We start from the raw sequence: 24,963 nt of genomic DNA, 5'->3' as shown, positions 1-24,963 counted from the left end.
TTACTTCATTTTTTTTAAATCTTCATTTATGCTGCAAAAGAATTTTAGATCATTTTTATAAACAATCTAGAAGTAAAAAAAAATTTTAGGTCTAAATTTTTAGACCCTTGTCTAAAAATTTCAATTCCACTGTGTTAAAAATCGCGAACATTTTGGTGACTGTCTTGAAAGTAAATGTTTCTTAACTGTAGAATCATCCGAAGAGGGTGAAGACCAAGAAGATGAAGATGATGGTGAAGATGAAGATGAAGATGAAGATGATGATGAAGATGATGAGGATGAGGATGAAGATGAAGAGGATGGGGAAGAAGATAATCAGAAACGATATTATCTTCGACAGAGGAAAGCTACTGTGTACTACCAGGCTCCACTGGAAAGTAAGTGCTTACGTATATATTTCCAGGAGAGGCTGTAATTAGATTACACTTATCTTTACTGCCTTTTCTCTATCATTCTTATTTTTCATGTTTTCATTGTACGAATACTCATGGCTGTTGTCTTTCATAAATGATGTTAAATGCACAAGATGTCATTTCTTGAAGAAAGTTAGATGTTAGCCTTGACCAAAGCAAATAATTGGGCTATTTTGAAATTTCATGTCTGTCTGGAATTATTTTAGAGTTATTTATTTATTTGGATTTCACAGCTTTCTTAGTTTATTTTGCCACTTTGTGTAAATAGGACTGTTCTTCATTTACGTTAAAGTTCTGCCTCAGGACTTGTGAGCGTATATATGCAGGGCTGATCACCAGCTGTTATGCATCAGTATAATCATAATGGTTGTTTATGGCCAGTGTATGTTTTGGTTGGTTGGTGTCTTGTGCTGTACATATTTTCAGCAGCAACGCTGCAGATGTAAATGGTTTAAAACGTGAACAGTAAAGCAGTCTATAGTAGATATGTACTAGTATTTTCACGGAAAGCAGCACCTTTGTGAGTATTTAGATGAAGAGAAAAATTATCTTCTTACATATTTCTATATCACATACCTATAATTCTTCTTTTTAGAACCTCGTCACCAGAGAAAGCCCAACATATTTTATAGTGGCCCAGCTTCTCCTGCAAGACCAAGATATAGACTATCTTCTGCTGGACCAAGAAGTCCTTATTGTAAACGAATGAACAGGTTTGGTTCTGAAGTAGTGATTGATTTATGACAATATAATTATGGCTGTGTTAGGGTAGGATTCTAGAGTCTTAGGATTGGTTGTATCCAAATAGAATTCTAGAATCATACATATTTGGGAGAGTTGGCTCTATGCCTATAGTGCTCTTACCCTTACTGCCACTGACTGGTTTTTGCTTTTGCTAGCATTAATAGGAATTCTTAATAACTACCATGGTAAGGTAGTTTACTCCATTGTTCCACACTTTATTTATTTATTTATAAGATTTTATTTATTTATTTGACAGAGAGAGATCACAAGTAGGCAGAGAGGCAGGCAGAGAGAGAGAGAGAGGAGGAAGCATGCTCCCTGCTGAGCAGAGAGCCCGATGCGGGACTCGATCCTAGGACCCTGAGATCATGATCTGAGCCGAAGGCAGCGGCTTAACCCACTGAGCCACCCAGGCACCCTGTTCCACACTTTAATAATAGAGGCTACCTTTGCTTCAGTGTTGACTGTATTCCTGGCTTGTGTTAAGCATCTTACATAGACTGTTTCACTTAATCCTCACATTGTTCAAGTGTAGGTGTACTCTTGTCTTCACATGGTATCACAGACCTATTTTCTCACTATGACATTCTACATTACATAACTTTCTAGACTTTTCATGATACTATCCTTTTATAGATCTGGGTTTTTTTCCAAGTTTACTTGCACTTCTTAAAAATTCGTTTCTCTCATATAGTAGGAAGCATTGATTTTCTTTGACCATTCAAATTATTTGTAGGTTTTTTTCCCCTTCTACATCCTAACATTTGTTGAATGTCATTTTTAAGTCCAAAAGGGTAATTCTTTTTATTTCCTCATTCTCCCAAGTAATAAAAGGTTTTCTGATTCATTAGAATTTTGGGGGTAATAGTAACATTATAGTAGTTCATGAATGAAAGAGTTAGTTAGTGAAGATTAAAGAAGCTCCCCTCCACAAAAAAGGACATTGATGTGGAAATGGTACTTCTTTTTCCTAATATAAATTTGCTCAGAGGTAAGACTGAAATCCTACAAGACTTAACTATTCAAACAGTTCCTGGAAGTCTGCTCGCTGAAACAGACTATCTGATTATGGAAAGCAACACTTTTGTTGACAAATTTTGTTGACAAATTCTTCTCTTCTAGGAAAAATATGAATGCCCTTAATGTCCCTGGGTCTTTTAATTTCATTTTCTGAGTGTCAAAAATCACAAGTATATATCTAGATTTCCTGTTTCGTCATCCCTTTACATAAAACCAGAGCCCAGAAGGATGGAGGGTAAACTGTCAGGGTTGCCCATGATCAATTGCACTTGAAAGGAGGCCACACAACAGAATATTGTTAAAGACCTGTATTTTGGTGGTGAAATCTAATGATCTACAGAAAAGCAGCATAAGGTGTGGTGTTTCCTGGAATCCCCACCAGTCATAAGGCCCAGGGCAGCTGTCTTGGTTGTGTGACTCAAAGGACAAGCCTCTATTAGATCCAACAGAAGTGAAAGGCTGGCACTTACTTTGAGATTTAGTTTCTTTTCTCACTCTTAACAGATTTATGTTTCTGGAAGTAACCCACTTAATTATTGACTGTCTCATTAGTCGCCACCTACAATGTTACTCTAGAGCAGGTGGGAATTTTTTTTTTTTGCCTGTTCGGTGCTCAAGTTCTCATATCTGGTTTGCAGAATCTACCCTTTATGGAAAGTGTCTCATAGCTCTTTGGGTAGAGGATTTTTTTTTTCCACTACAATTATTAACAAATATGTTTTGAGTTCTACTATGTGCTAAGCACTATGGATATAAAAATGGCTAAGTCAGGGTTCCGGCCCTTGGGTCACATTGACTAGTAGAAGATTCTGACATTTCTTTTTTATTTATATATTTCATTTATTATTTGAGTGTAGTTGACACATGATGTTACATGAGTTTCAATTATGCAGCATAGTGATTCAGCAGCTGTATGTTATGCAATAGTTACAAGTATAGCTACCATCTGTCACTATAACAATGCTATTGAAATACTATTGACAATATTCCCTATGCTGTACCTTTAATTCCTGTAATTTAATCATTTCTGTCATTGGAAACCTGTATCTCCCACTCCTGGTCACCTATTTTGCCCATCCACCCTCACAATCCCCTGTCTGGCAACCATCAGTTCTCTGTATAGGTCTGATTTGCTTTATGTTTGTTTATATATTCTGACCCATTTAAATTTTTTTTTTTTTTTAAGATTTTATTTATTTATTTGACAGAGAAAGATCACAAGTAGGCAGAGAGGCAGGCAGAGAGAGAGAGAGGAGGAAGCAGACTCCCTGCTGAGCAGAGAGCCCGATGCGGGACTCGATCCCAGGACCCTGAGATCATGACCTGAGCCGAAGGCAGCGGCTTAACCCACTGAGCCACCCAGGCGCCCTGACCCATTTAAATTAAAGTATGAACTAAGAAATTTAAATTGTACCCAAGTCACATTATTTGACTTAATGATTTTGATTTTGGTTCTGATAGCCTTTTAAAGATTTTTACTTTTTGATAAGTTTTATCGAAATATAATTCACATACCATATAGTTCACCTATTTAAAGTGTACAAGGACTTTCAGTATTTTCACAGTTGTGCAGCTATCACCACAATTTTAGAACATTTTTCTTGTCTCAGAAAGAAACCTTGTCCTCTTTAGTTCTCCTCAATTCCTGCATCCCCCACCCCCTCAGCCCTAAGCAACCAGTAATCTATTTTCTGTCTCTCTAGATTTGCCTATTCTGGGTATTTCGTTGATGTGCACTCTTCTGTGAGTGGCTTCTTTCACTTGGTACAACATTTTCGAGGTTCATCCACGTTTAGCATGTACTAGTACTTCATTCTTTTTATTATCAAGTAAGGTTCCATTGTATAAATATACCACGTTTTGTTTATCCATTTATCAGATGATGGACATTTGGGTTGTTTCTACTTTTTTGGCTACTGTGAATACGACCATGAACATTTATAACAACTTTTTGTGTGAACTTGTGTTTTCACTTCTCTTAAGTATGTACCTAGAAGTGGAATTGCTAAATCAAATGCTAACTCTATTTACTGTTTCAAGGAGTTGTCAGATGATTTTCCAGAATGGCTGCTTTATTTTACATTCCCACAAATAATGTATGAGAGTATTTTTTGACATCTTAACTAACCCTTACTATTATCTGACCTTTTGAATATAGCCCTTTAAGCCTTTTTTTTTTTCTTTTTTTTTTTTTTTGATAACACTCTAGCCAAGGCTGTGTAAACATCTCTTCCCTTTTAACAACCTTAATGGTGATTTTGCTCAGCCTTTTTACTTTTTCTTGAAGAGACCAGCTTCTGTTTGTAGTTCATGTCCTACTTCACCTACCTAGGCATGGAAACAAAGCACCCATTCAGAGAATTGTCTGAACGTTGCTCTTAGTATGGCAAATGATCCAGAAACCTTGCACCCACAGGACAGATCTTGCAGGGGTCTTTAGCATGCTTACAGCCGAGCTTCAGGACTGCTGCCTTTAAGCAGGATTTTCTTTCTTATGATTACAAACCTCTACTCACTTAAGCTTTATTCTTTAGCTTCAATCTGGAGTTTCTGGAACAAGCCTAGTCCTTTGAACACAAAGGTAACATAAGAGTACAGTTGCTTCACCAGTATTCCAGAGTATTCCAAACCTGTTGTCAAGGTGCTAAAACTGACAGCTCTAGACACTGGTTAGATTCACAGTGCTGATCCAGTGCTTACGGGTGCCAGCAGTTCAGATGTTTTTAAAAAGCAAATTGGGAAAAAAATAAGGGAATGTGGCCATGTGTGCTTAGAATCCTTTAAAAAGTGAATGGCCTTTCTACAGTATAATTACAAAGAATCTGGGCCCATGACTAGGACTGACCAGGTTGCAAGCCCAGCTTTTCCATTTATTAGTGACCTTCAACAACTTATTTCCCCTCTCTTGTGTCAGTTTTCTGACCCATAGAATGAAGAGGACAGTATTATCTATCTCACAGTATTATGAAAATTAGATGAGTTAATGGATGTAAAGCATTTAAGATACTATCAGGCTTATGTTGAGTGCTGTATGCTTTTGTTATCTTGGCTATATTTTAATGCTTAAAAATCCTACTTTGCAACTCAAATGGAAAATTTATGTCAGTCCACAGGTTTTATTGTTTGCTTATACTCTTTTGGCTCGTGAAGTCAACAACTGGGAATCACCAGTGTATATATAATGTGGATTTTTTGGAATAGAAAGACAGTGGTTTGAATTCTGATGCCTCATTATCTTATTCTTACATTTTGAGCAAATTGTTTATGCTGTGAGCCAGCCACATTGGCCCCAACTGTAAATGAGCATGCCATATGTACTTGTCCAAAGTTTAAGTTTAAGATTAAATGAGATAATATGTCTACTATCTGGCCTGGTACAAGGAGCACTTAATAATTGTTAGTCCTTTTATTAATTGTGAAGTTGGTCTTAATTATGTGAATACATACTGAATTCACACACAGTTATGTGAATTATATGTTTACAAGTTAATCTTTTCATAATATTAATGGGAATATTAAACAAGTTTGTCTTTCATATAAAATTGCAGACTTGTGCTTGATAGTTTTAGTTTCAGGCTCATCACAAAAATATTCTTGGGCATGTTTGGGAGGTGAGTGGAGGATCACTTTCTCATTTATATCTGTTTTTCCATAACCCCTATCCAAAGCCCTAAGGGCCGTTTGTGTTTCAGAATTCAGGATGGAGGGTAGGGTGGGGGAGTCACTAAGGTAATGTGCAACATTAACATCTCTAGGACTCTCTGGGCCAGTAATGCCTAGTCACATGTGTTCTGTAGCAGAACATATGAATAATCATAGTAAGTGGGACAAATAGTGACTGTGAATTGCCTTTATGACATGTCAGATTCTGGTACGTGAATAGTGGAAAAACTTGTTTTCTGAGTACAAGATTCTGGACCTTCCATTATGCAGATAATAGATTGTGAACGTTTTATATTTTTGGAAATACCTACTTACTGTGATGGTACTCTAACTCAGGAAAAGTGCTAGACTCTGACCAATAGAATGATTATTAAATGTTTTCCCAGCTAGATTCTTTGTCTTTCCTATGGGTCCTTTGCAACAATGCAAAGGTAGAAGTGATTTAAAATTTTTTTCAATATTTGTAGTGCTTGGCATGTTATTTAATCCTACCAACTAGCCTAAGAATTTGAATGTAATCAATTGATTATATTCTTATCCCTTATTTGAAAGTGAGAAAATTAAGGCTTATATGGGTTGGGTAGCTCATCCACATTGCACACAGCTATTAAGTGGCTATTGTGAATTTACAGTTGGTGATATGCTGTAGATAAAAGACATTGTATTTCTCACTGTTTCCTAGTATTTTTAACTTGATCCTTTCTGGTTTACATGAAAACTCTTGTGTTCTCCTTTTGAGGTTGACATTTCAAAATTCCCTTCCAAATGCGAAATTATATATAGTATAATATTGAAAACACTTTCTGAAATTAGTCCCAAAGAGTCTAATACCCTCTTTTTCCCACCTTTCTCTTTGAGGATAACTGATTTTATATCAAGACTTAAGAAGTCATTCTGGGGGCGCCTGGGTGGCTCAGTGAGTTAAAGCCTCTGCCTTCAGCACAGGTCATGATCTCAGGGTCCTGGGATTGAGCCCCGCATCAGGCTCTCTGCTCAGTGGGAAGCCTGCTTCCCCCTCTCTCTCTGCCTGCCTCTCTGTCTACTGGTGATCTCTGTCTGTCAAATAAATAAATAAAATCTTAAAAAAAAAAAAAGAAGTCATTCTGCCTGAACTATTCCTATCATAATGAACATTTGATTATCAGCTCTACCCCATGCTCCTGCCTATCTTTTTTTTCCCCTTCCTCTCAGTTATCCAGGACTTGTATTCTTCTCAAAAGATTCACCCAACAAAGCCTACTTAATTGGTTCAGCAAATGTATTAGTTTTAGGATAAACGTTTTTGGATCATTAGGTATTTCTGATGTTTGCATCTTACTCCTCTGTTTTTCCTGCTCCCCTTCGTCATGATTTCAGTTTTCCTCTTTACTTTAGGCGAAGGCATGCAATCCACAGTAGTGACTCTACTTCATCTTCCTCTTCTGAAGATGAACAGCACTTCGAGAGGCGAAGAAAAAGGAGCCGTAATAGAGCTATCAACAGGTAAGTGTCATACTGATGCCTTTTAAAGCTACAAGCTATTTTTTCTTAAGTGGTAAAAAGGCTGAATAATTTGGGAATGCATACAGCTTGACCAAATTTAAGAATTATGTAAGAGGTAAATGTATAAACCAAAATGCCATCTTTTTTTGAAATATCTGTATTTGAAACTAGTAATAGATTAGAACATATGTTTTCTTACACAACCAGGGTATAACTCAAAATGGTGCTTGGTATGCACTGATTTGAGGAAATAAACTTTTTATTTTATTTTATTTTATTTTATTTTATTTTATTTTATTTTATTTTATTTGTAACTCTTTATAGTGTAAGTGCATTTGTAAGTTCATAGCAAGGATTATTCCCATTTTACAGATGTGGCTGGGTGAGTGAAAAATTCATTGCTTGTGGGACGCCTGGGTGGCTCAGTGGGTTAAGCCGCTGCCTTCGGCTCGGGTCATGATCTCGGGGTCCTGGGATCGAGTCCCGCATCGGGCTCTCTGCTCAGCAGGGAGCCTGCTTCCCTCTCTCTCTCTGCCTGCCTCTCCGACTACTTGTGATTTCTGTCTGTCAAATAAATAAATAAAATCTTTAAAAAAAAAAAAAAATTCATTGCTTGTATCCTAATAAAATAATATTTTTATAGAGTAGAAAACAGTGTTTGATGAAACAATTAGAACATAATAATTGAAGGGATATGCAGACCAACCATTTTTTGTATCATAAGCTCTGTTCTTTTGTAAAATTAGATCTGCCCTAATGTGGTAGTCACTGGTTATATGTGGCTATTTCAGCACTTGAAATGTAGCTGATCTGAATTGAGAAATACTATACATTTTTGCAAAAAATATACTCTTGGGGCGCCTGGGTGGCTCAGTGGGTTAAGCCGCTGCCTTCGGCTCAGGTCATGATCTCAGGGTCCTGGGATCGAGTCCCACATTGGGCTCTCTGCTCAGCAGGGAGCCTGCTTCCTCCTCTTTCTCTCTCTGCCTGCCCCTCTGCCTACTTGTGATCTCTCTCTGTCAAATAAATAAATAAAATCTTTAAAAAAAATATATATATATATATATACATATATATATATATATATATATATATATATACACACTCTTGGATTTCAAAGACTTAGTACAAGAAAGAATGTAAAATATCCCAATTTTGTAAATATTTATTTTGCACATTGAAATGGTATGTTTTAGATAAATAAAATAGATTATTAAAATTAGTTTTACTTTTTTGTTTAGTGTGTGTAAAACAAAATTTTAAATTACATTTTGACTTGTTTTTCACTTCCGTTGGCAGCAGTGAACTAAATCATCCACAACCTGTATTATTTAGATTACTTGAATTTTTCTTTGGCTTCATTCCTAGAAACGTGCATTGAATCCTGTGGATTTTATAGCATGCAGTTACACTTCTGTTAAGGATTGTTTAAGAAATACCTTTTAAGGGGTGCCTGGGAGGCTCAGTGTGTTAAGTAGCTGCCTTTGGCTCAGGTCATGATCTCAGGGTCCTGGGATTGAGCCCCACACCAGGCTCTCTGCTAAGCAGAGAGCCTGCTTCTCCCTCTCCTTCTGCATGCTGTTCTGCCTATTTGTGCTCTCTGTCAAATAAATAAAATCTTTAAAAAAAAAAACAAACAAAAAACACCTTTTATGGGACGCCTGGGTGGCTCAGTTGGTTAAGCAGCTGCCTTCGGCTCGGGTCATGATCCCAGGGTCCTGGGATCGAGTCCCACATCGGGCTCGTTGCTCAGCAGGGAGCCTGCTTCTCCCTCTGCCTCTGCCTGCCTCTTTGTCTGCCTGTGCTCGCTTGCTCTCTCTCCCTCTGTCTCTTACAAATAAATAAATAAAATCTTTGAAAAAAAAAACCAAAACACCTTTTATGAAGCCACGGTTGAAAATGTCTCCATCTCGGATTTCACAGTGTGAATTCCTTGTGGAGTCTGAGGCTAGCAGGAGCTGGCTCTCGAAGTGGGGCTGGAGTGCTTTCACACATATTCAACCACAGCATCTTTCCTTGCTTAGGTGCTCTGACCTAAGTGTCTCAGCCTCTAGCAAGAGCAGTTTGCATTCTCCATCTGTAAAACAAGCAGGTTTTTCTAGGTGTGCTCTGCGTAATCTACCATAACTGTTTTTGAAAGTAGTTAGGAAAGCAGTGATTCATTCTTGCTTGAGAGGATTGATGTGGATCCAAATGCTTGGTGGACCGTGAGACTGTTTTGCTGAGAGGTATTGTAGCAGAATTGTTGCAGGACTAGAGGCCCACTGCTTTGGTTTGAGTCCTGGATCTGCCACTTTGTGTGACTTTGAGCATTTTAGTTAACCTTTCTATGCCTCAGTTTTCTTTTAAAATAGGGGAAATAATAATATTCCATAAAACCGTTGTGAGGACTTAATGAATTATTACATGTAAAACCGCCTAAAACAGCCTGGAAAATAGTAAATACTTTGTATATGTTAAGCACAGTCAATATGAAGTATATTGATACAAACACAAATTACTTTATGCTGCTGTGGTGTCTTGAACACTGGTATTTCATTTGACTGTCTATCTTTAATGATAAAACTTCAGGGACAAATATTACTAACATTGAAGTTCTCACCCCATATAAAGAAAATAAGGAAGTTGAAATACATAGTTTCACAATGGCTGTGATTGAAATTTACCTTTTTTAAAAGAATTTGAGGAAAACATCCATATTTTAACATGGAATTTGGGGGAGAAAAGTGAACTAATGGGGTGGGGTTTTTTTTTTTTTCATCTTTTCTAAATAGGTGCCTCCCGCTGAATTTTCGGAAAGATGAATTAAAAGGAATTTATAAAGATAGAATGAAGATTGGAGCAAGTCTTGCAGATGTTGATCCAATGCAACTGGATTCTTCAGTGAGTTATACTACCTTGAATTGTATGCTTGAACACACATACTGTTTGCTTCAGTTTAGTTTTAAAGTTAAATAAACCAATTTTGTATAAATCAGAAACTTTACAGACTTTTTTTTCCTTTTTTTCAAATCTTCGGGCTACTAAAATGCTGTTACTCATTTGACTGTGTATGGGTTGAGTACCGTTTAGGGATGGAATGGCATTTTAACTGTAACTCCAAATCTGAGAATGTCCGTGTTTCCCTTCCATTGTCAGGTACGATTTGATAGCATCGGGGGCCTGTCAAATCATATTGCAGCTCTGAAAGAGATGGTGGTGTTTCCATTACTTTATCCAGAAGTCTTTGAAAAATTCAAAATTCAACCTCCAAGGTAATTTTAATTGTACATTTTATTTTAGCCAAACTCTGGGCTAAGCTACTATTGTCCAGAAAGATAACACTTGTCTGTTGAATTTTTTTAGGTCTACAGTAATCTATTACGCTTTCCTGGGTACTTTGAATATTTTTACTTTCTTAAAGTTTAACTTGAAAAATGGTTTCAAAATTGATTCTCTATTAAAAGAAAAATAGTTTTCAAGGCTTTCCATACATTTAGTGAAATTCTTCCCATATGTATTATTTACTTTTTTCTTTCACTTTTATACTTTAGTTTTAGATTTATACCAAAGTAATACATGTACATAATTTTAAAAGTCACATTGTATTATAAGTCTTACAAAGGAAAAAATGATAGTAGTTCCTTCTCTACTCTTCCTCCTCCCACTTTCCAGAGCCAACTACTTTCATTCCTGTTTATCTGTTTAAATACATATTTAAATAATATGCTTATACTGTAATTTTTGGTCTGTTTTAGAATCTATTGACTTGTAACATGAATAGGCTCTTTTTTTCCTGGTTTCCCTTAACTCCATACATACACATTTTTTCCCGTCCTCATATGCTCCTGGTAGCTTCTTTATGCACATGTAAAATTGTTGAGTCAATTTTAAGTGTGTTCTTTATGATTATGTAAATATTTCTTACAGCTGAGCCATATATAGTATATTATGACTACATTTTCTCTCTTTTCCAACTCTGCTCTTTCCCATCAGCTTTAATATTGTTTGCCTGTGGGTGGGGTTTTTTTTTGTTGTTGTTCGTTAGGGTTTTTGTAATTAGTTTTATATGTACTTTCAGTTCATGCTAGTGATAAAACTCTTCAGTACAGTTAAACATAACAAATAATTTATTGACTCCTCATTTTTCTAGACACATCTTGGAGCTTTGTTCTCTTGCTTTTATCCAGACTAGTTATTCTTAGTCTTTAAAGATTTTAAAGATTTTATTTATTTATTTGTCATAGAGAGAGAAGCGAGAGCAAGCACAGGCAGACAGAGTGGCAGGCAGAGGCAGAGGGAGAAGCAGGCTCCCTGCCAAGCAAGGAGCCCGATGTGGGACTCGATCCCAGGACGCTGGGATCATGACCTGAGCCGAAGGCAGCCGCTCAACCAACTGAGCCACCCAGGCGTCCCAAGACTAGTTATTCTTAGTCTTGAAGCACAGCTAAGCTTTGGGACTTTTCGTCACAATCAGTGGGATTTCCTTTATCTTTCAGGATTCCCTGCTTCCTTTTTTTTTAAGATTTTTTTTTTCTTAATTTTTAAATAATCTTCACCCCTAACATGGGACTTGAACTCACAGCCCCAAGATAAAGAGTCTCAGCCTCCACTGACTGAGCCAGCCGGGTGCCCCTAAGACTGTTTTTTACAGCTGTGTTTTGATGGGTTACATTCCAGCAATATCCTGAAAAAAAGAATGGAAGAGAGAGTTTTTTGTTTGTTTGTTTGTTTGTTTTGTTTTGTTTTGTTTGAGCATGGTCTTGGAACCACAATCTGTTGATGTGTTTTTTTCCCCTCCTGCTTTCATTGTGCTGTGCCTCTCCAGTACGGAAAAGTATCCTTTGATTTCTAGGCAAGTTTTTTTGTATGACTTCTTCAGTAATTTTTCCACTCCATTTTTTCTTTTTCCTCAATTCATGTCAATTGAATGTTGGATTTTGTAGATTAATCTACTTTTTTTCTTGTTCCCATCTCTTTTGATCTTTTTTCCTTAAGTGTCTAGTGGGGATTTCCTTGTAAGTGTCTAGTGATCCTTGGCTCTTTGTTAATGTTTAAAGGTGAAGCTTTTTTTTTTTTTTTTTAAGATTTATTTATTTGAGACCAAAAGTACGTATGCAGGCATGTATAGGGACGGAGGGAGAGGATCTCCAGCAGACTGCTGAGCATTCCCATGGAGCTTAATCTTACAATCCTGAGATGATGACCTGAGCCGAAATAAAGAGTCTGTCTCTCAACTGACTGAGCTACTCAGGCAACCCCAGAATGGAGCATGTTTTTAAAAGCCACTTGTAGAGCTTGTTAATTTCTAGGCCTCACCTTAGGATGATGGTTGGGTGGTGATTCTTTTACCAGAAGTCCTCAAAGTCAGTATCTAGGCATGTTTTTCCCCACCAGAGACAAATTTTCCAGTTTTCTGTTTGAAGCTTATGAATCTGGCTGCCAGCATTTTAGCAGTAGGCCTGAGAAAGGGTTAGTAGTCTACACTGTTCAACATGGAGTTATTTATTTGATAGAGAGAGATCACAAGTAGACGAGAGGCAGGCAGAGAGAGAGAGAGAGAGGGAAGCAGGCTCCCTGCCGAACAAAGAGCCCGATGCGGGACTCGATCCCAGGACCCCGAGATCATGACCTGAGCCGAAGGCAGTGGCTTAACCCACTGAGCCACCCAGGCGCCCCAACATGGAGTTCTTAACTTACTTTCTGCAGGATCTCATCTTTTCTCATAGGGGCAAGTAAATTAGCCAAGCAGTTTGCCTGCACAGAGTAGTAAAAGAAAGGGGTGGTCTCACCGTTTTTTAATAATAATGTCTTATTCCATCCTCAAACTTCAACCCAACCCTTCTCTCCTGCCTGGAGATAATATTACCTCTAAATTTCAAGAGGTGTTTTGCAAATTAATTTTTTTGTTATTTGTTTGTTTGTTTTCTTTTAGATTTTTATTTATTTATTTGACAGACAAAGATCACAAGTAGGCAGAGAGGCAGGCAGAGAGAGAGGAGGAAGCAGGCTCCCTGCTGAGCAAAGAGCCTGATGCAGGGCTCAATCCCAGGACCCTGGGATCATGAACTGAGTCAAAGGTAGAGGCTTTAACCCACTGAGCCACTCAGGCGCCCTGTTTGTTTTTTTAAGAGAGAGGGAGGGCTCTGGGGTTGCAGTGCAGAGGGAGAGGAAGAGAATCTTAAGCAGTCTCCTTGCCTAGCATGGAGCCCGACACCATCATTCTCACAACCCTGAGATCATGACCTGAGCCAAGATCAAGAGTCAGATAGATGCTTAACTGACTGAGACACCCAGGCAGCCCACAAATTAGCTTTCTTATTGGGAGCTACTTTATTTTAGTTTTCATATCACCACACTTAGTCTTTTTCCTTTTTCTTCTAGTTTTTATATATTATTAACCCATTTTTAAACCCTAGCTCCTGATTCTTTTTTCCTCATGAAACTTTTCTTCCTGAATCATCCTGTATGGAAACATTGATTTAAGGAAACATTTTTTTAAATTAGTAAGCTTTTTTCCCCTTTCCCATTATAAAAGTTATGTACCATATACAGTTAAACATTGGTGAATTAAACCTGTTTTTAATTAGAAAGATATTAGTATTAAATAACAACACTTGCTGCTTATAAGAAGTATTGGAAGTACCTAGTTAATTTAGTAAATTGGGTCTGAGGAGGGGAGACCCATTATGACCCAGCCTTTCCCTCAATTTTCCCTCTCTGCCCCTACTGTGTTTTGCCACTGAGGTGGCAGAGCTGTCGGGAGGAGCACGAGTGGGCATTTCAAGGACCCAAGACTATCTAAAGCCAAAGGAAAATAGTGGAAAATTTACTGTCCCCATTGCCACAAAGAGCAATTTATGGCTTTGTTCTTTTCTTAAGCTCCCAGTCTGGCTTCATACTACATTTTGTGTGGGCTTTTATTCCTGAATCTTGGCTAACCTCCTTAGGCTAATCCTATTGGCCTTAAAAATATAGGGCAGTTGCATTGCCTTTCTATCTCCTCATTACTGTAGTGACTGGTTATTTACCTTTATTTGGAATAAATGTAATGAGTACCTCTGTCCACTCTAGTCCATTCATACAATCACAGGTAATTATGCTAAAAACAAAAGCAGAAGAGATACCAAGAAGAGGCCATTCCAGCATTAAACAGAGCTATTCCAATTAGTGAAGTAAACCAGATGTTCTTCCTTGCAGCCGAAGAACTTTATGCCAAAAACTGAATAGTATGTAGACTAATACCAAGCATTTGTTTTAAGTTTTTGATGTAATTTGGCCATATTTTGTTTTTGTTTGTATGTTTGTTTTAAAGATTCTGTTTAGTCATTGGAGAGAGAGAACATAAGCAGGTGGAGGGAGAAGCAGGCTTCCTGGGAGCAGAGTCTGATGTGGGTCTCAGTCCCAGCATGCTGGGATCATGACCTGAGCCAAAGGCAGATGCCCAACTGACTGAGCCACCCAGGCGCCCTTTGTTTTTGTTTTTTAGAAATTTATTTATTTGAGGGAGAGAGAGAGAGAGAGCGCGGGAGGGAGGGGCAAAGGGAGGGAGAGTCTTAAGCAGACTCCACCCTGAGCATGGAGCCTGACACAGGGCTCAGTCTTACAACCCTGAGACTAAAACATGAGCCAAAACACTCAACCAACTGCGCCACCATGACAGCCCTGTATTTTGACTCATTTATAATACCCAATATTGAAGTGTAAAAAAAAAGTTGAACTGGGGTGCTTGGGTGGCTCGGTGGGTTAGGCCTCTGCCTTCGGCTCAGGTCATGGTCTCAGGGTCCTGGGATCAAGCCCTGAGCTGGGCTCTCTGCTCGGCAGGGAACCTGCTTCCCCCTCTCTCTCTGCCTGCCTCTCTGCCTCCTTGTGATCTCTGTCTGTCAAATAAATAAATAAAATCTTTTTTTTTTTTTTTTTTAAAGATTTTATTTATTAATTTGACAGAGAGAAATCACAAGTAGACAGAGAGGCAGTCAGAGAGAGAGAGAGAGGGAAGCAGGCTCTCCGCTGAGCAGAGAGCTCGATGCGGGACTCGATCCCAGGACTCTGAGATCATGACCTGAGCCGAAGGCAGCGGCTTAACCCACTGAGCCACCCAGGCGCCCCTAAATAAAATCTTTTAAAAAAAAAACACACCATGTGAAAACAGTAGGTTAACATGATTATATATTTGATATTATAAGGGGAAATATATGTTATAAGGACAGGGAAATGAGAAAAAATTAGAAGAGATGTTTCTTTTTAAATTTGCTAATTTTTTATAGTATTGCAATATTTTATTCTGTCCATTAATAGCTAAAATTTGAGAACATTTATAATATTAATGGAACTTTAAGAGAAGTTCAACTTTTTTTTTTTTTTAAGATTTTATTTATTTATTTGACAGAGATCACAAGTAGGCAGAGAGGCAGGCAGAGACAAGGGGAAGCAGGTTCCCCTTGTCTAGAGCCCAATGCTGTACTTGATCCCAGGACCCTGGGATCATGACCTAAGCCCAGGGCAGAGGCTTTAACCCACTGAGCCACCCAGGTGCCCCCATATGGTGTGTTTTTTAACAGTTTTATTTTTTTCTATCTGCATTTGATCATCTCCATTTCTTTTTTATATATATATATATTACTCTTTTAATAGATTTCATCTATTATGTGTGAATTTTCCCCCACAACTCTTATTTTGTCATTTTTGCTTTTCTGGAATCTTCCTTAATGTTAATTTTCAAGAGCAGTTATATGATGATCTGAAATTGATTATTTCATGTTACTTTAGTAGTACTTAATCCCTGACATGTTCTATTTCTATATCCTTTTTACATTTCTAATTAGAATTATGAGTACAGGGACGCCTGGGTGGCTCAGCTGGTTGGGCGGCTGCCTTCGGCTCAGGTCATGGTCCTAGCGTCCTGGGATCGGGTCCCGCATCAGGCTCCTTGCTCAGCCGGGAGCCTGCTTCTCCCTCTGCCTACCACTCTGTCTGCTTGTGCTCATTCTCGCTCCTCTCTCTGACAAATAAATAAATAAAATCTTTAAAAAAAAAAAAAAAAAAAGAATTATGAGTACAGTCCATTTTGGGGGGAATTCTATCCAAAGAGCAATGAATAACTTTGGAAATATGTGAAAAACTATAGATTACCCCATTACAGTGATATCACCAAGAATGATTTCAAATTATTTACATTGTCCTAGTCCCTGGCACTGAAACACCTCTATTTTTTTTTTTTTAAGAATTTATTTATTTGACAGTGAGAGAAGGAGAGAGAGCACAAGCAGGGGGAGCAGCAGAGGGAGGGGGCAAGCAGGCTTCCTGCTCAGCAGGGAACCTAGTGTGGGACTGGATCCCAGGACCCTGAGATCATGACCTGAGCCGAAGGCAGAGGCTTAACCCACTGAGCCACTCAGGTGTCCCCATGTATTATTTCTTTAAGCTCTCTTCTTTTATCTTTCTTTTCTATTCATTCCCATCATGTTTTCATACAAAACTTTTGGTACTATGTTACTGGCACTGAAACCAAGGGTTGTAGGTGAAATCTGCTATTCTTTCCCCTGATAATGTTATAAAAGTAAACTATCAAGCCTGTTTAAGCCTGACTTCTGTGCAAGGTAAATAATATGATGAGCATGATGAGTGAATAAAAGAAAATATGTTTCAAATAAAGGGTGTTATCAGTTTCAATTTTGTAGTATTGATATTTTCAGGTTTTAAACTCTGCTCTATGGATTGAAACAATATTTCATTTGTCTTATTTTTTATTCACTAACTGCATTTGTGAAATTGATTTCTAATTTTGTTTAAATAGTCTACTTTCTAATGTAATACTAAAATAATGCTTATTCTATTATAGAGGTTGTTTGTTTTATGGTCCACCTGGAACTGGAAAAACTCTGGTTGCTAGAGCACTTGCCAATGAATGCAGTCAAGGGGATAAGAGAGTAGCATTCTTCATGAGGAAAGGTGCTGATTGTCTGAGTAAATGGGTAGGAGAGTCTGAAAGACAGCTACGATTATTATTTGATCAGGTATGATATTAAAATTTATTTACCTATGTAGACCTATAATCAATGTAAATGTAAGTATGTGAGAATTAGATAAGTCTTATATTTCATCATATTTCATAGAAATAAACTCAGAAGAATTAGACCAAATATATAATCTATGGATTATTTTCTTTTGTATGTCAAGATAATACTGACCTATGATGAACAGTTCTATAGGAAAAAGACAAAGAAATGATTGAATCTTCAGTTCTTTGGAGTCTTAAGGCTCGTATCTAGAGAGAGACTGAAACTCTCATACTTAGCATAGTGAGATGTCTCAGTATGTGAGCTGAAGATTAGTTCTGCCCTAGAGACTTTCAATTTCATATCCCAGATTGTATCGATAGCACATTGTGAGATAATACATTCTGATCTATTGAGGCATATTGCTGCAGATGCTCTTAAATCTCTTTATATAGCTCACTGAGTCTCTTCGACTTTATTGAAACAGACTTAAAAAAAAAAAAAAAAAATGGCATCTTGCTTAATGTTTTACCATCCTAACCTAGAAGAAGCCTATGTCATTGTCTTCTGGTCTTTGTCTTGTTTTAACACTTGGTCTTGAATAGATAATTTTATGTGTTCCAATAACTATAGCTATATGAAACCTGAGGTATGTGGTCAGGGGAGTATGTATTTTGAATATCTCCAATTGAGAATACAAGTAAAATTAAATTATATATATTATATTTTAGTTTGGATCCTTAAAATCTGGTTCTGGGATTTACATTTAGATTTATGAATTATAAATAAATTCTATAAGCAAGTTGGAATGAAAGTGTATTAAAATGGCTCATAATACGTCTGTATATTTGAAGTTACTGATGATAACATGCAACCACTGGACCTGTTTTCTAGGCTTATCAGATGCGCCCATCCATTATTTTTTTTGATGAAATCGATGGTCTGGCTCCAGTACGATCAAGCAGGCAAGATCAAATTCACAGGTAAACTTTGCTTGATGGCACCTCTGCCTTTCTTCCTGTTTTCTGAGCTATACTGATGTTGCATGAGGAATAGAATGTTAAACAGTGAAAGATACTTTACAAAGCAATAGTTTCCTTATTTTGGTAGAACCCTAATATATAGTACCAAAAGATCAAATAGACCATTTGTGCATGGCAAAGTTTTCACAAGCACAGTATAAAAATATTCATTTAGTTCATGATGCAGGTTTAATTCATGATACAAACTTAAAAGCCCCTGGGCCAGTGAGGTGTAAAGCAAATGAAATAAGTGAGACAGACCAATAGAGTTGGGCCACGGCTGAGAATGTAGCCGACCATCTCATCATAAGTCATTTTTAGCTCCAACCTGTTAACTGAAGTGCAGAAGCTGACTCAGACTTGAAAAATGAATTTGTTCTCTTTCTTAAATGTTAGTTCAAATTTTTGTGTTAAGTATCTTCTAAATGTTGCCAGCTAATTAAGGTTTTTTAAGACACTGTCTTAGCCAAACAAAATATGTCTTTGCGCATGACTACTAGTTGGAGATTCAAAGATTGGGTCAACTTTTTCATTTTTAGGATGGGAAAATTGCACCTCCCCTGTGATAAGCTGACTGCCCAGGCGGGGCCCGTGTCCTTAGTGCCCCAGCCTCAACTTGAATCTAAACTACTTTTAATCCTCGTTCATCTTCAGTTTTTCAGAACTTCTTTTTAGCTGGTCTCATGTATTATCTGTAACTGCTTAGTTAATTTGGGATGCCCTAATTGCATTTGCATATATGCTAGTATTGCATTGTCTTTTTATTGTAAATAATATAAAGAGGAGCAAGACAGAGTGATGTGAGTGATAGATAGGCTTTTATTTTTCTAATACCTAACAGTATTTACTGTAGCCTGATAGCCTTCTTTGACTTGACGCTACACGGTTTCATTTGTTGCTATCAGTAAATTAAAATGTTAAATGCTATGATAAAAATTGTTGTGTCTGTAATACCCTACCAGTAATCATACAAACTTTTTATACATGGCACATGTCGTCGTCATAAACCATACTGTATTCATTGTGTTGAACTAACTGAGTGCTTACCATGTTCTGCAACCGTTCTATAAGGAATTGGAGAAATTTTAGCAACAAAAATTGTGGCGCAGTTTGGGAAGCACATGCCATCTCATCACATGCCATCTTACAGCACATGTGATGTGAGATACATCACATGTATCTCAAGTTCATACATAGGTTTTTTAATTGAAGGATAGTTGACATACAATGTTGTTAGTTTAAGGTGTAAAACATAGTGATTCCGCAATTCTATACATTAAGCTATGCTCATACCAGGATAAGTGTAGTTACCATCTGTCACCACACAACACTATTACAGTATTGACTATATTCCCCATGCTGTACTTTTCATCTTCATCACGTATTTTATAACTAAGTTTGTGCCATTTGATCTTCACCCATTTTGCTCGTCATCCAGCTCCCTTCCCTCTGGCAATTACCATTTTTTTTTCTGTGTTTATGGTTTCGTTTGTGTGGTTTTTGTTTTGTTTTTAGATTCTACATATAACTGAAATCATACGGTATTTGTCTTTACCTGACATTTCTCTTAGTATAACATCCCCTTGGTCAATCTATGTTGTTGCAAATGGCAAGATCCCATTATTTTTTGTGGCCGAGTAACATTCCCTTGTATACATAGATAGCACATCTTTACCTGTCCGTCATCTATTGATGGACAGCTAGGTTGCTTCCATATTTCGGCTATTGTAAACAACGCTTTATTAAACAGAGGTACATATACATTTTTGAACTAGTGGGGCTTTTTTAGGGGGGGCAGTAAATAATCAATAGTGGAATTATTGGATTAAATGGGGGGATTGGTATTTTTATTTTTTAACTTTTTGAGGAACCTCTGTACTATTTTCTATAGTGGCTGTACCAACTTACAGTCCCAAAGGGTTTTCTTTTCTCCACATCATTGCCAACACTTAATATTTCTTGTCTTATTAGCCATTCTGACAGGTATAAAATGATATCTCATTGTGGTTTGATTTGCATTTCCCTGATGATTAGTGATGTTGACTATCTTTTCCTGTGTGGCTATCTGTATGTCTTCTTTGGGAAAATGCCCTTTCAAAGAATGTGCTCTTCCCATTTTTAAAATCAGATTATTTGGGTTTTTTTTGTGTTGTGTTGTAGAAGTTCTTTATATATTTTTGATATTAACAACTTTTCGGATATATCATTTGGAAATATCTTCTATTCAGTAGGTTGCCTTTTTGTTTTGTTGATAGCTTCCTTTGCTTTGCAAAAGCATTTTATTTTGGTGTATTCCCAGAAGTTTAACTTTGCTTTGGTTTCTTTTGCCTAAGAAGACACATCTAGAAAAATGTTGCAAAGGCTGACATCCAAGATATTACTTCCTGTGTTTTCTTTAGGGAGTTTTATGGTTTCTGGTCTCATATTTAGGTCTTTATTCCATTTTGAGTTTATTTTTGTGAATGGTGTAAGAAAGTGGTCTGATTTCAAAGATTGCCAAAGCAGTCCTGATAAAGAGCAAAGATTTTGCTCTTGTATAGAGCACAGTCCCAGATTTCAAAATATGCTACAAAGCTATGGTAATCAGAACAGTATGACACTGGCACAAAAATAGATGAAAGGGACAAGATAGAGACCCCAGAAGTAAATCCGCGCTATAGGGTCAATTAATCTGTGACAAATGAGGCAGGAATATGCAGTGGGGACATTGTGTGTAAGACTATAGGATAGACAGTCTCTTCTGTAAATGGTATTGGGAAAACCAGGTGGCTATGTTTTATGAGGCTGAGCGCTACCTACTGCACTAATGAGGCACCTGGTTGCTACACTTTATATATATATATATATATATATATATATATATATATATATATATATATTTATATATATATTTATTTATGGGAAAATATATATATGGGAAACTTAGTGTGCAAGTTTGGGGGGGGTGTTTGGTTTTTTTAAGATTTTATTTATTTATTTGAGAAAGAGGATGAGAGAGGGGAGGGTCAGAGAAGCAAGACTCCCCGCTGAGCAGGGAGCCCAATGTGGGACATGATCCCAGGACTCCAGGATCATGACCTGAGCCAAAAGCAGTCACATAACCAACTGAACTACCCAGGCACTATGGTTTTGTTTTTTTTTTAACCAAAGACTTAAACAATCTGAGCATAAACATTTTTGTTAAATAAGCATTTTTAAAAGTTACATGATTAGGGGCGCCTGGGTGGCTCGGCGGGTTGGGCCTCTGCCTTCGGCTCAGGTCATGTTCTCAGTCCAGGGATCAAGCCTCTCATCGGGCTCTCTGCTCGGAGGGGAACCTGCTTCCCCCTCTCTCTCTGTCTGCCTCTCTGCCTGCTTGTGATCTCTCTCTCTCTGTGTCAAATAAATAAAATCTTTACAATAAATAAATAAGTAAATAAATGTTACATGATTAAACTGTATTTTTTATTAGTAATAATACCAGTCAGATAATGCAAATAAGCGAGCTTGTGAATGCCTTAGAATATATGATTTTTAGCCTAAGAAAAAGAGGATTAAATATAAAATAAGTTAAATTAAAACCGTAAAATCTTGGGATGCCTGGGTGGCTCAGTTGGTTAAGCAGCTGCCTTTGGCTCGGGTCATGATCCCAGTGTGCTGGGATCGAGTCCCACATCGGGCTCCTTTCTCGGCAGGGAGCCTGCTTCTCCCTCTGTCTCTGCCTGCCATTCTGTCTGCCTGTGCTCACTTTCGCTCCCTCTCTCTCTCTGACAAATAAATAAAATCTTTTAAAAAAAAAAAAAACCGTAAAATCTTTACTTTGAATTGGGAGTATCAGAATGAACTCACAATGATTTTTTTGAAGAAAAAATAGTTTCTAGCTCTGGACACTTTAAAAGGCCTAGAAGCTTTTACAATCCAGTAACAATTTGTACCCCTAGTACCCAAAATGTGGTTTCTAAATACTACAGCTCTTAGGAGGGATGGTAGATAATGGAAATAAGTCTGGAAATAAGACAAGTCTGGAATATCATGTAATGCCTGGAAGCAAGGAGGCAATCAAAAACTACCGGGGTTGGAGCAGTGTGAAGAAGAAGAGGCGAGAACGACCCCCAGACCGGCCAAAGCCCGCGCGCTGCTGCATCCCGGCATCCAGCGCTTAAGTCCCGCCGCCGTCGCCACCATGCCCAAGAGAAAGGCTGAGGGGGATGCTACAGGAGATAAAGCCAAGGTGAAGGACAAGCCACAGAGAAGATCTGCAAGGTTATCTGCTTAACCTGCTCCTCCAAAGTCAGAGCCCAAGTCTAAAAAGGCCTCAGCAAAGAAGGGAGAGAAGGTACCCAAAGGGAAAAGGGGGAAAGCTGACACCAGCAAGGATGGAACTAACCCTCAGAAAACGGAGATGCCCAAACAGACCAGGCACAGAAAGCTGAAGGTGCTGGAGATGCCAAGTGACGGGTGTGCATTTTTAACTGTGTACTTCTGGTGACTGTACAGTTTGAAGTACTATTTTTTATCAAGTTTTATAAAAATGCAGAATTTTGTTTTACTTTTTTTTTTTTTTTTTTTTTTTTTAACTATGTTGCTAGCACACAGAACACTTCATTGTTGTTTTGGGGGAAGGGCATATGTCACTAATAGAATATCTCTGAAGCTAGATTGACACAAGGGGAAAAACACCTTTCCCTCCTAGTTTTGAGAAACTTCCTCTTGGCTCCCAGGAGGAGGGGTTCCTTGACGTTGACACACATGGGCCACCTGGGTACAAATCCCTTGGTGGCATTGAAAAAACTAAAATTCAGTTTTTATGTCCTCTTCTCCCTCTCTGCCTTCAACATAGACTTGACTCCCTTAAACCCAGAGACCTGTTGGAACCCGACCCCCAAGACATGGTTCCCAGTATGTCAGGCAATCTGGACTTGACAAAGTGTCACCACTGAGATGGTGTCCCTCAAAAGAGTTCCTTTTTAGCTCGTGGATCTTCAGATGGATAATCCTGCCATTTTCATTTCATTTCCTGAAAGTCAGGGTCGGCTTGTGAAAAGTTGTTAAAACAACATGCTAAATGTGAACTGTTCGCCCTCACTCTATACGTCCCTGCTCCGAGCATCACATGAAGACTGCATTGGGTTTTATAGTGGCTTTCTGATTTTGGTAGTCCATTGAAGAAGGGAGTTTGAAAGTTGTTGTGTACTGTTAATGATTGTCTGCCCATGTCCTGCCTGAAATACCATGATTGTTTATGAAAAGTATCTTTAATAAAGCTGGATACAGTTTGGCTTGGAAAAAAAAAAAAAAATACCGGGGTCACATCAGAGTGACATAGTCAAAAAATTTTGAAGGAGTTTCCATGAACCAAGATGGGATAATTTGAGCATCAAAAAGAAGGACTAAAACAGAGTGAATAGCATCAAATACATAAAAACTGTCAGTTTTTAATGATTTTTTAAAAATAAAAACCGAATTGGTCACTCCAGAGGATGCTTAAAATAGTGACTCGCTACTCTGAAAATTGATAAAGAAAATGAATCAAGCATTTCTTTTTCCTATCCTGTAGCTATGATTCAGACCATGATTCAGAGTAATTTAATAATTAATGGAGTAACATTATTCTTTATAGGAAAATCATAGTTTATAAATGCAAGGAAAATTATTGAAATAGAAAATTGCCATTTCGCAAATAGTGGATCTAGGCCTGTGGTTTTCAACTGGTAGTGGATTTCTCCTCTTCCCCCTACATGGGTCAAATGTCTGGAGACATTTTTAATTGTCACAAATTAGAGGAGGTAGGTGAGGACCACAGGCGCTGTGAAACATCCTACAGTGCAGAGGACAGCTCTGTACAACAAAGTTACCTAACCCAAATGTTAATATGTGCCAAGATTAAGAAACCCTGATCTAAGCAATCAGCGGCTATAAAAACAGGTAATAAGGTTGATAGTGAAATTTATGATGAATGTAGTAAACTGGTAACACCTCACTTAAACCCAGTTCACTGATCTTAAAGGGAAAACTGGCATTGTGTGCCTCCTGCATATACAATAGCAAGTACACGGTATGTTCCTATGATACATGCTATCCCAAGTAGTTCAGCCTGCATCTGTTAAGCTTCTAGAGCTAATTGCCAGTTCATAGAAAATATAAAAGATAGAGGATAGGTTAAATGACCCTATTAGGAGGCAAGCAGACCAATCCAGAATATGGGAAGGAGATTTTAAAAGGCAAATCACCCAGTTTCTTCAACAAATACATGGCATAAAGGAATAAAAAGGAAGATCCAACAGAAACTCTTGATTTGAGGGACATTTGACCAAGTGTAGTATATGGGTCATGGCGCCTGGGTGGCTCAGTGGGTTAAGCCGCTGCCTTCGGCTCAGGTCATGATCTCAGGGTCCTGGGATCGAGTCCCGCATGGGGCTCTCTGCTCAGCAGGGAGCCTGCTTTTCTCTCTCTCTCTCTCTCTCTCTCTCTCTCTGCCTCTCCCTCTACTTGTGATCTCTGTCCAAAAAAAAAAAAATCGAATGTGAAAAGATATTCTGAAACGATCAGGAAAATTCAGTATTAGGTGATGTTAAGGGATTATTGTCATTTCCATTGGTATCCTAGGACTGTGGAGTTCTGCAGTCCTTATCTCAGAAATGCATTATTTAATATGAAATGTGT

At 37.8% G+C, this 24,963-nt stretch overlaps 1 protein-coding gene and 2 pseudogenes across 2 annotated transcripts in view; all 3 read left to right on the top strand.

Moving 5' to 3' along the window:
* ATAD2 (ATPase family AAA domain containing 2) overlaps positions 1 to 24,963 on the top strand; it is a 72,467-nt gene that overhangs the window by 22,907 nt on the left and 24,597 nt on the right. For both annotated transcript variants that reach the window (XM_032315631.1, XM_032315633.1), the window contains 7 exons: positions 192 to 377; positions 1,009 to 1,126; positions 7,215 to 7,322; positions 10,097 to 10,205; positions 10,461 to 10,576; positions 17,143 to 17,317; positions 18,194 to 18,282. In XM_032315631.1, the coding sequence (XP_032171522.1) occupies positions 192 to 377; positions 1,009 to 1,126; positions 7,215 to 7,322; positions 10,097 to 10,205; positions 10,461 to 10,576; positions 17,143 to 17,317; positions 18,194 to 18,282 (901 nt within the window). The remainder of the gene's footprint in view (positions 1 to 191; positions 378 to 1,008; positions 1,127 to 7,214; positions 7,323 to 10,096; positions 10,206 to 10,460; positions 10,577 to 17,142; positions 17,318 to 18,193; positions 18,283 to 24,963) is intronic.
* On the top strand, positions 14,107 to 14,578 carry LOC116575492 (annotated as a pseudogene).
* On the top strand, positions 22,074 to 22,755 carry LOC116574812 (annotated as a pseudogene).

The sequence above is a fragment of the Mustela erminea genome, chromosome 16 (assembly GCF_009829155.1).
Source record: "Mustela erminea isolate mMusErm1 chromosome 16, mMusErm1.Pri, whole genome shotgun sequence".
Lineage (NCBI taxonomy): Eukaryota > Metazoa > Chordata > Mammalia > Carnivora > Mustelidae > Mustela > Mustela erminea.
This window is presented reverse-complemented; position numbering and strand designations above follow the sequence as displayed.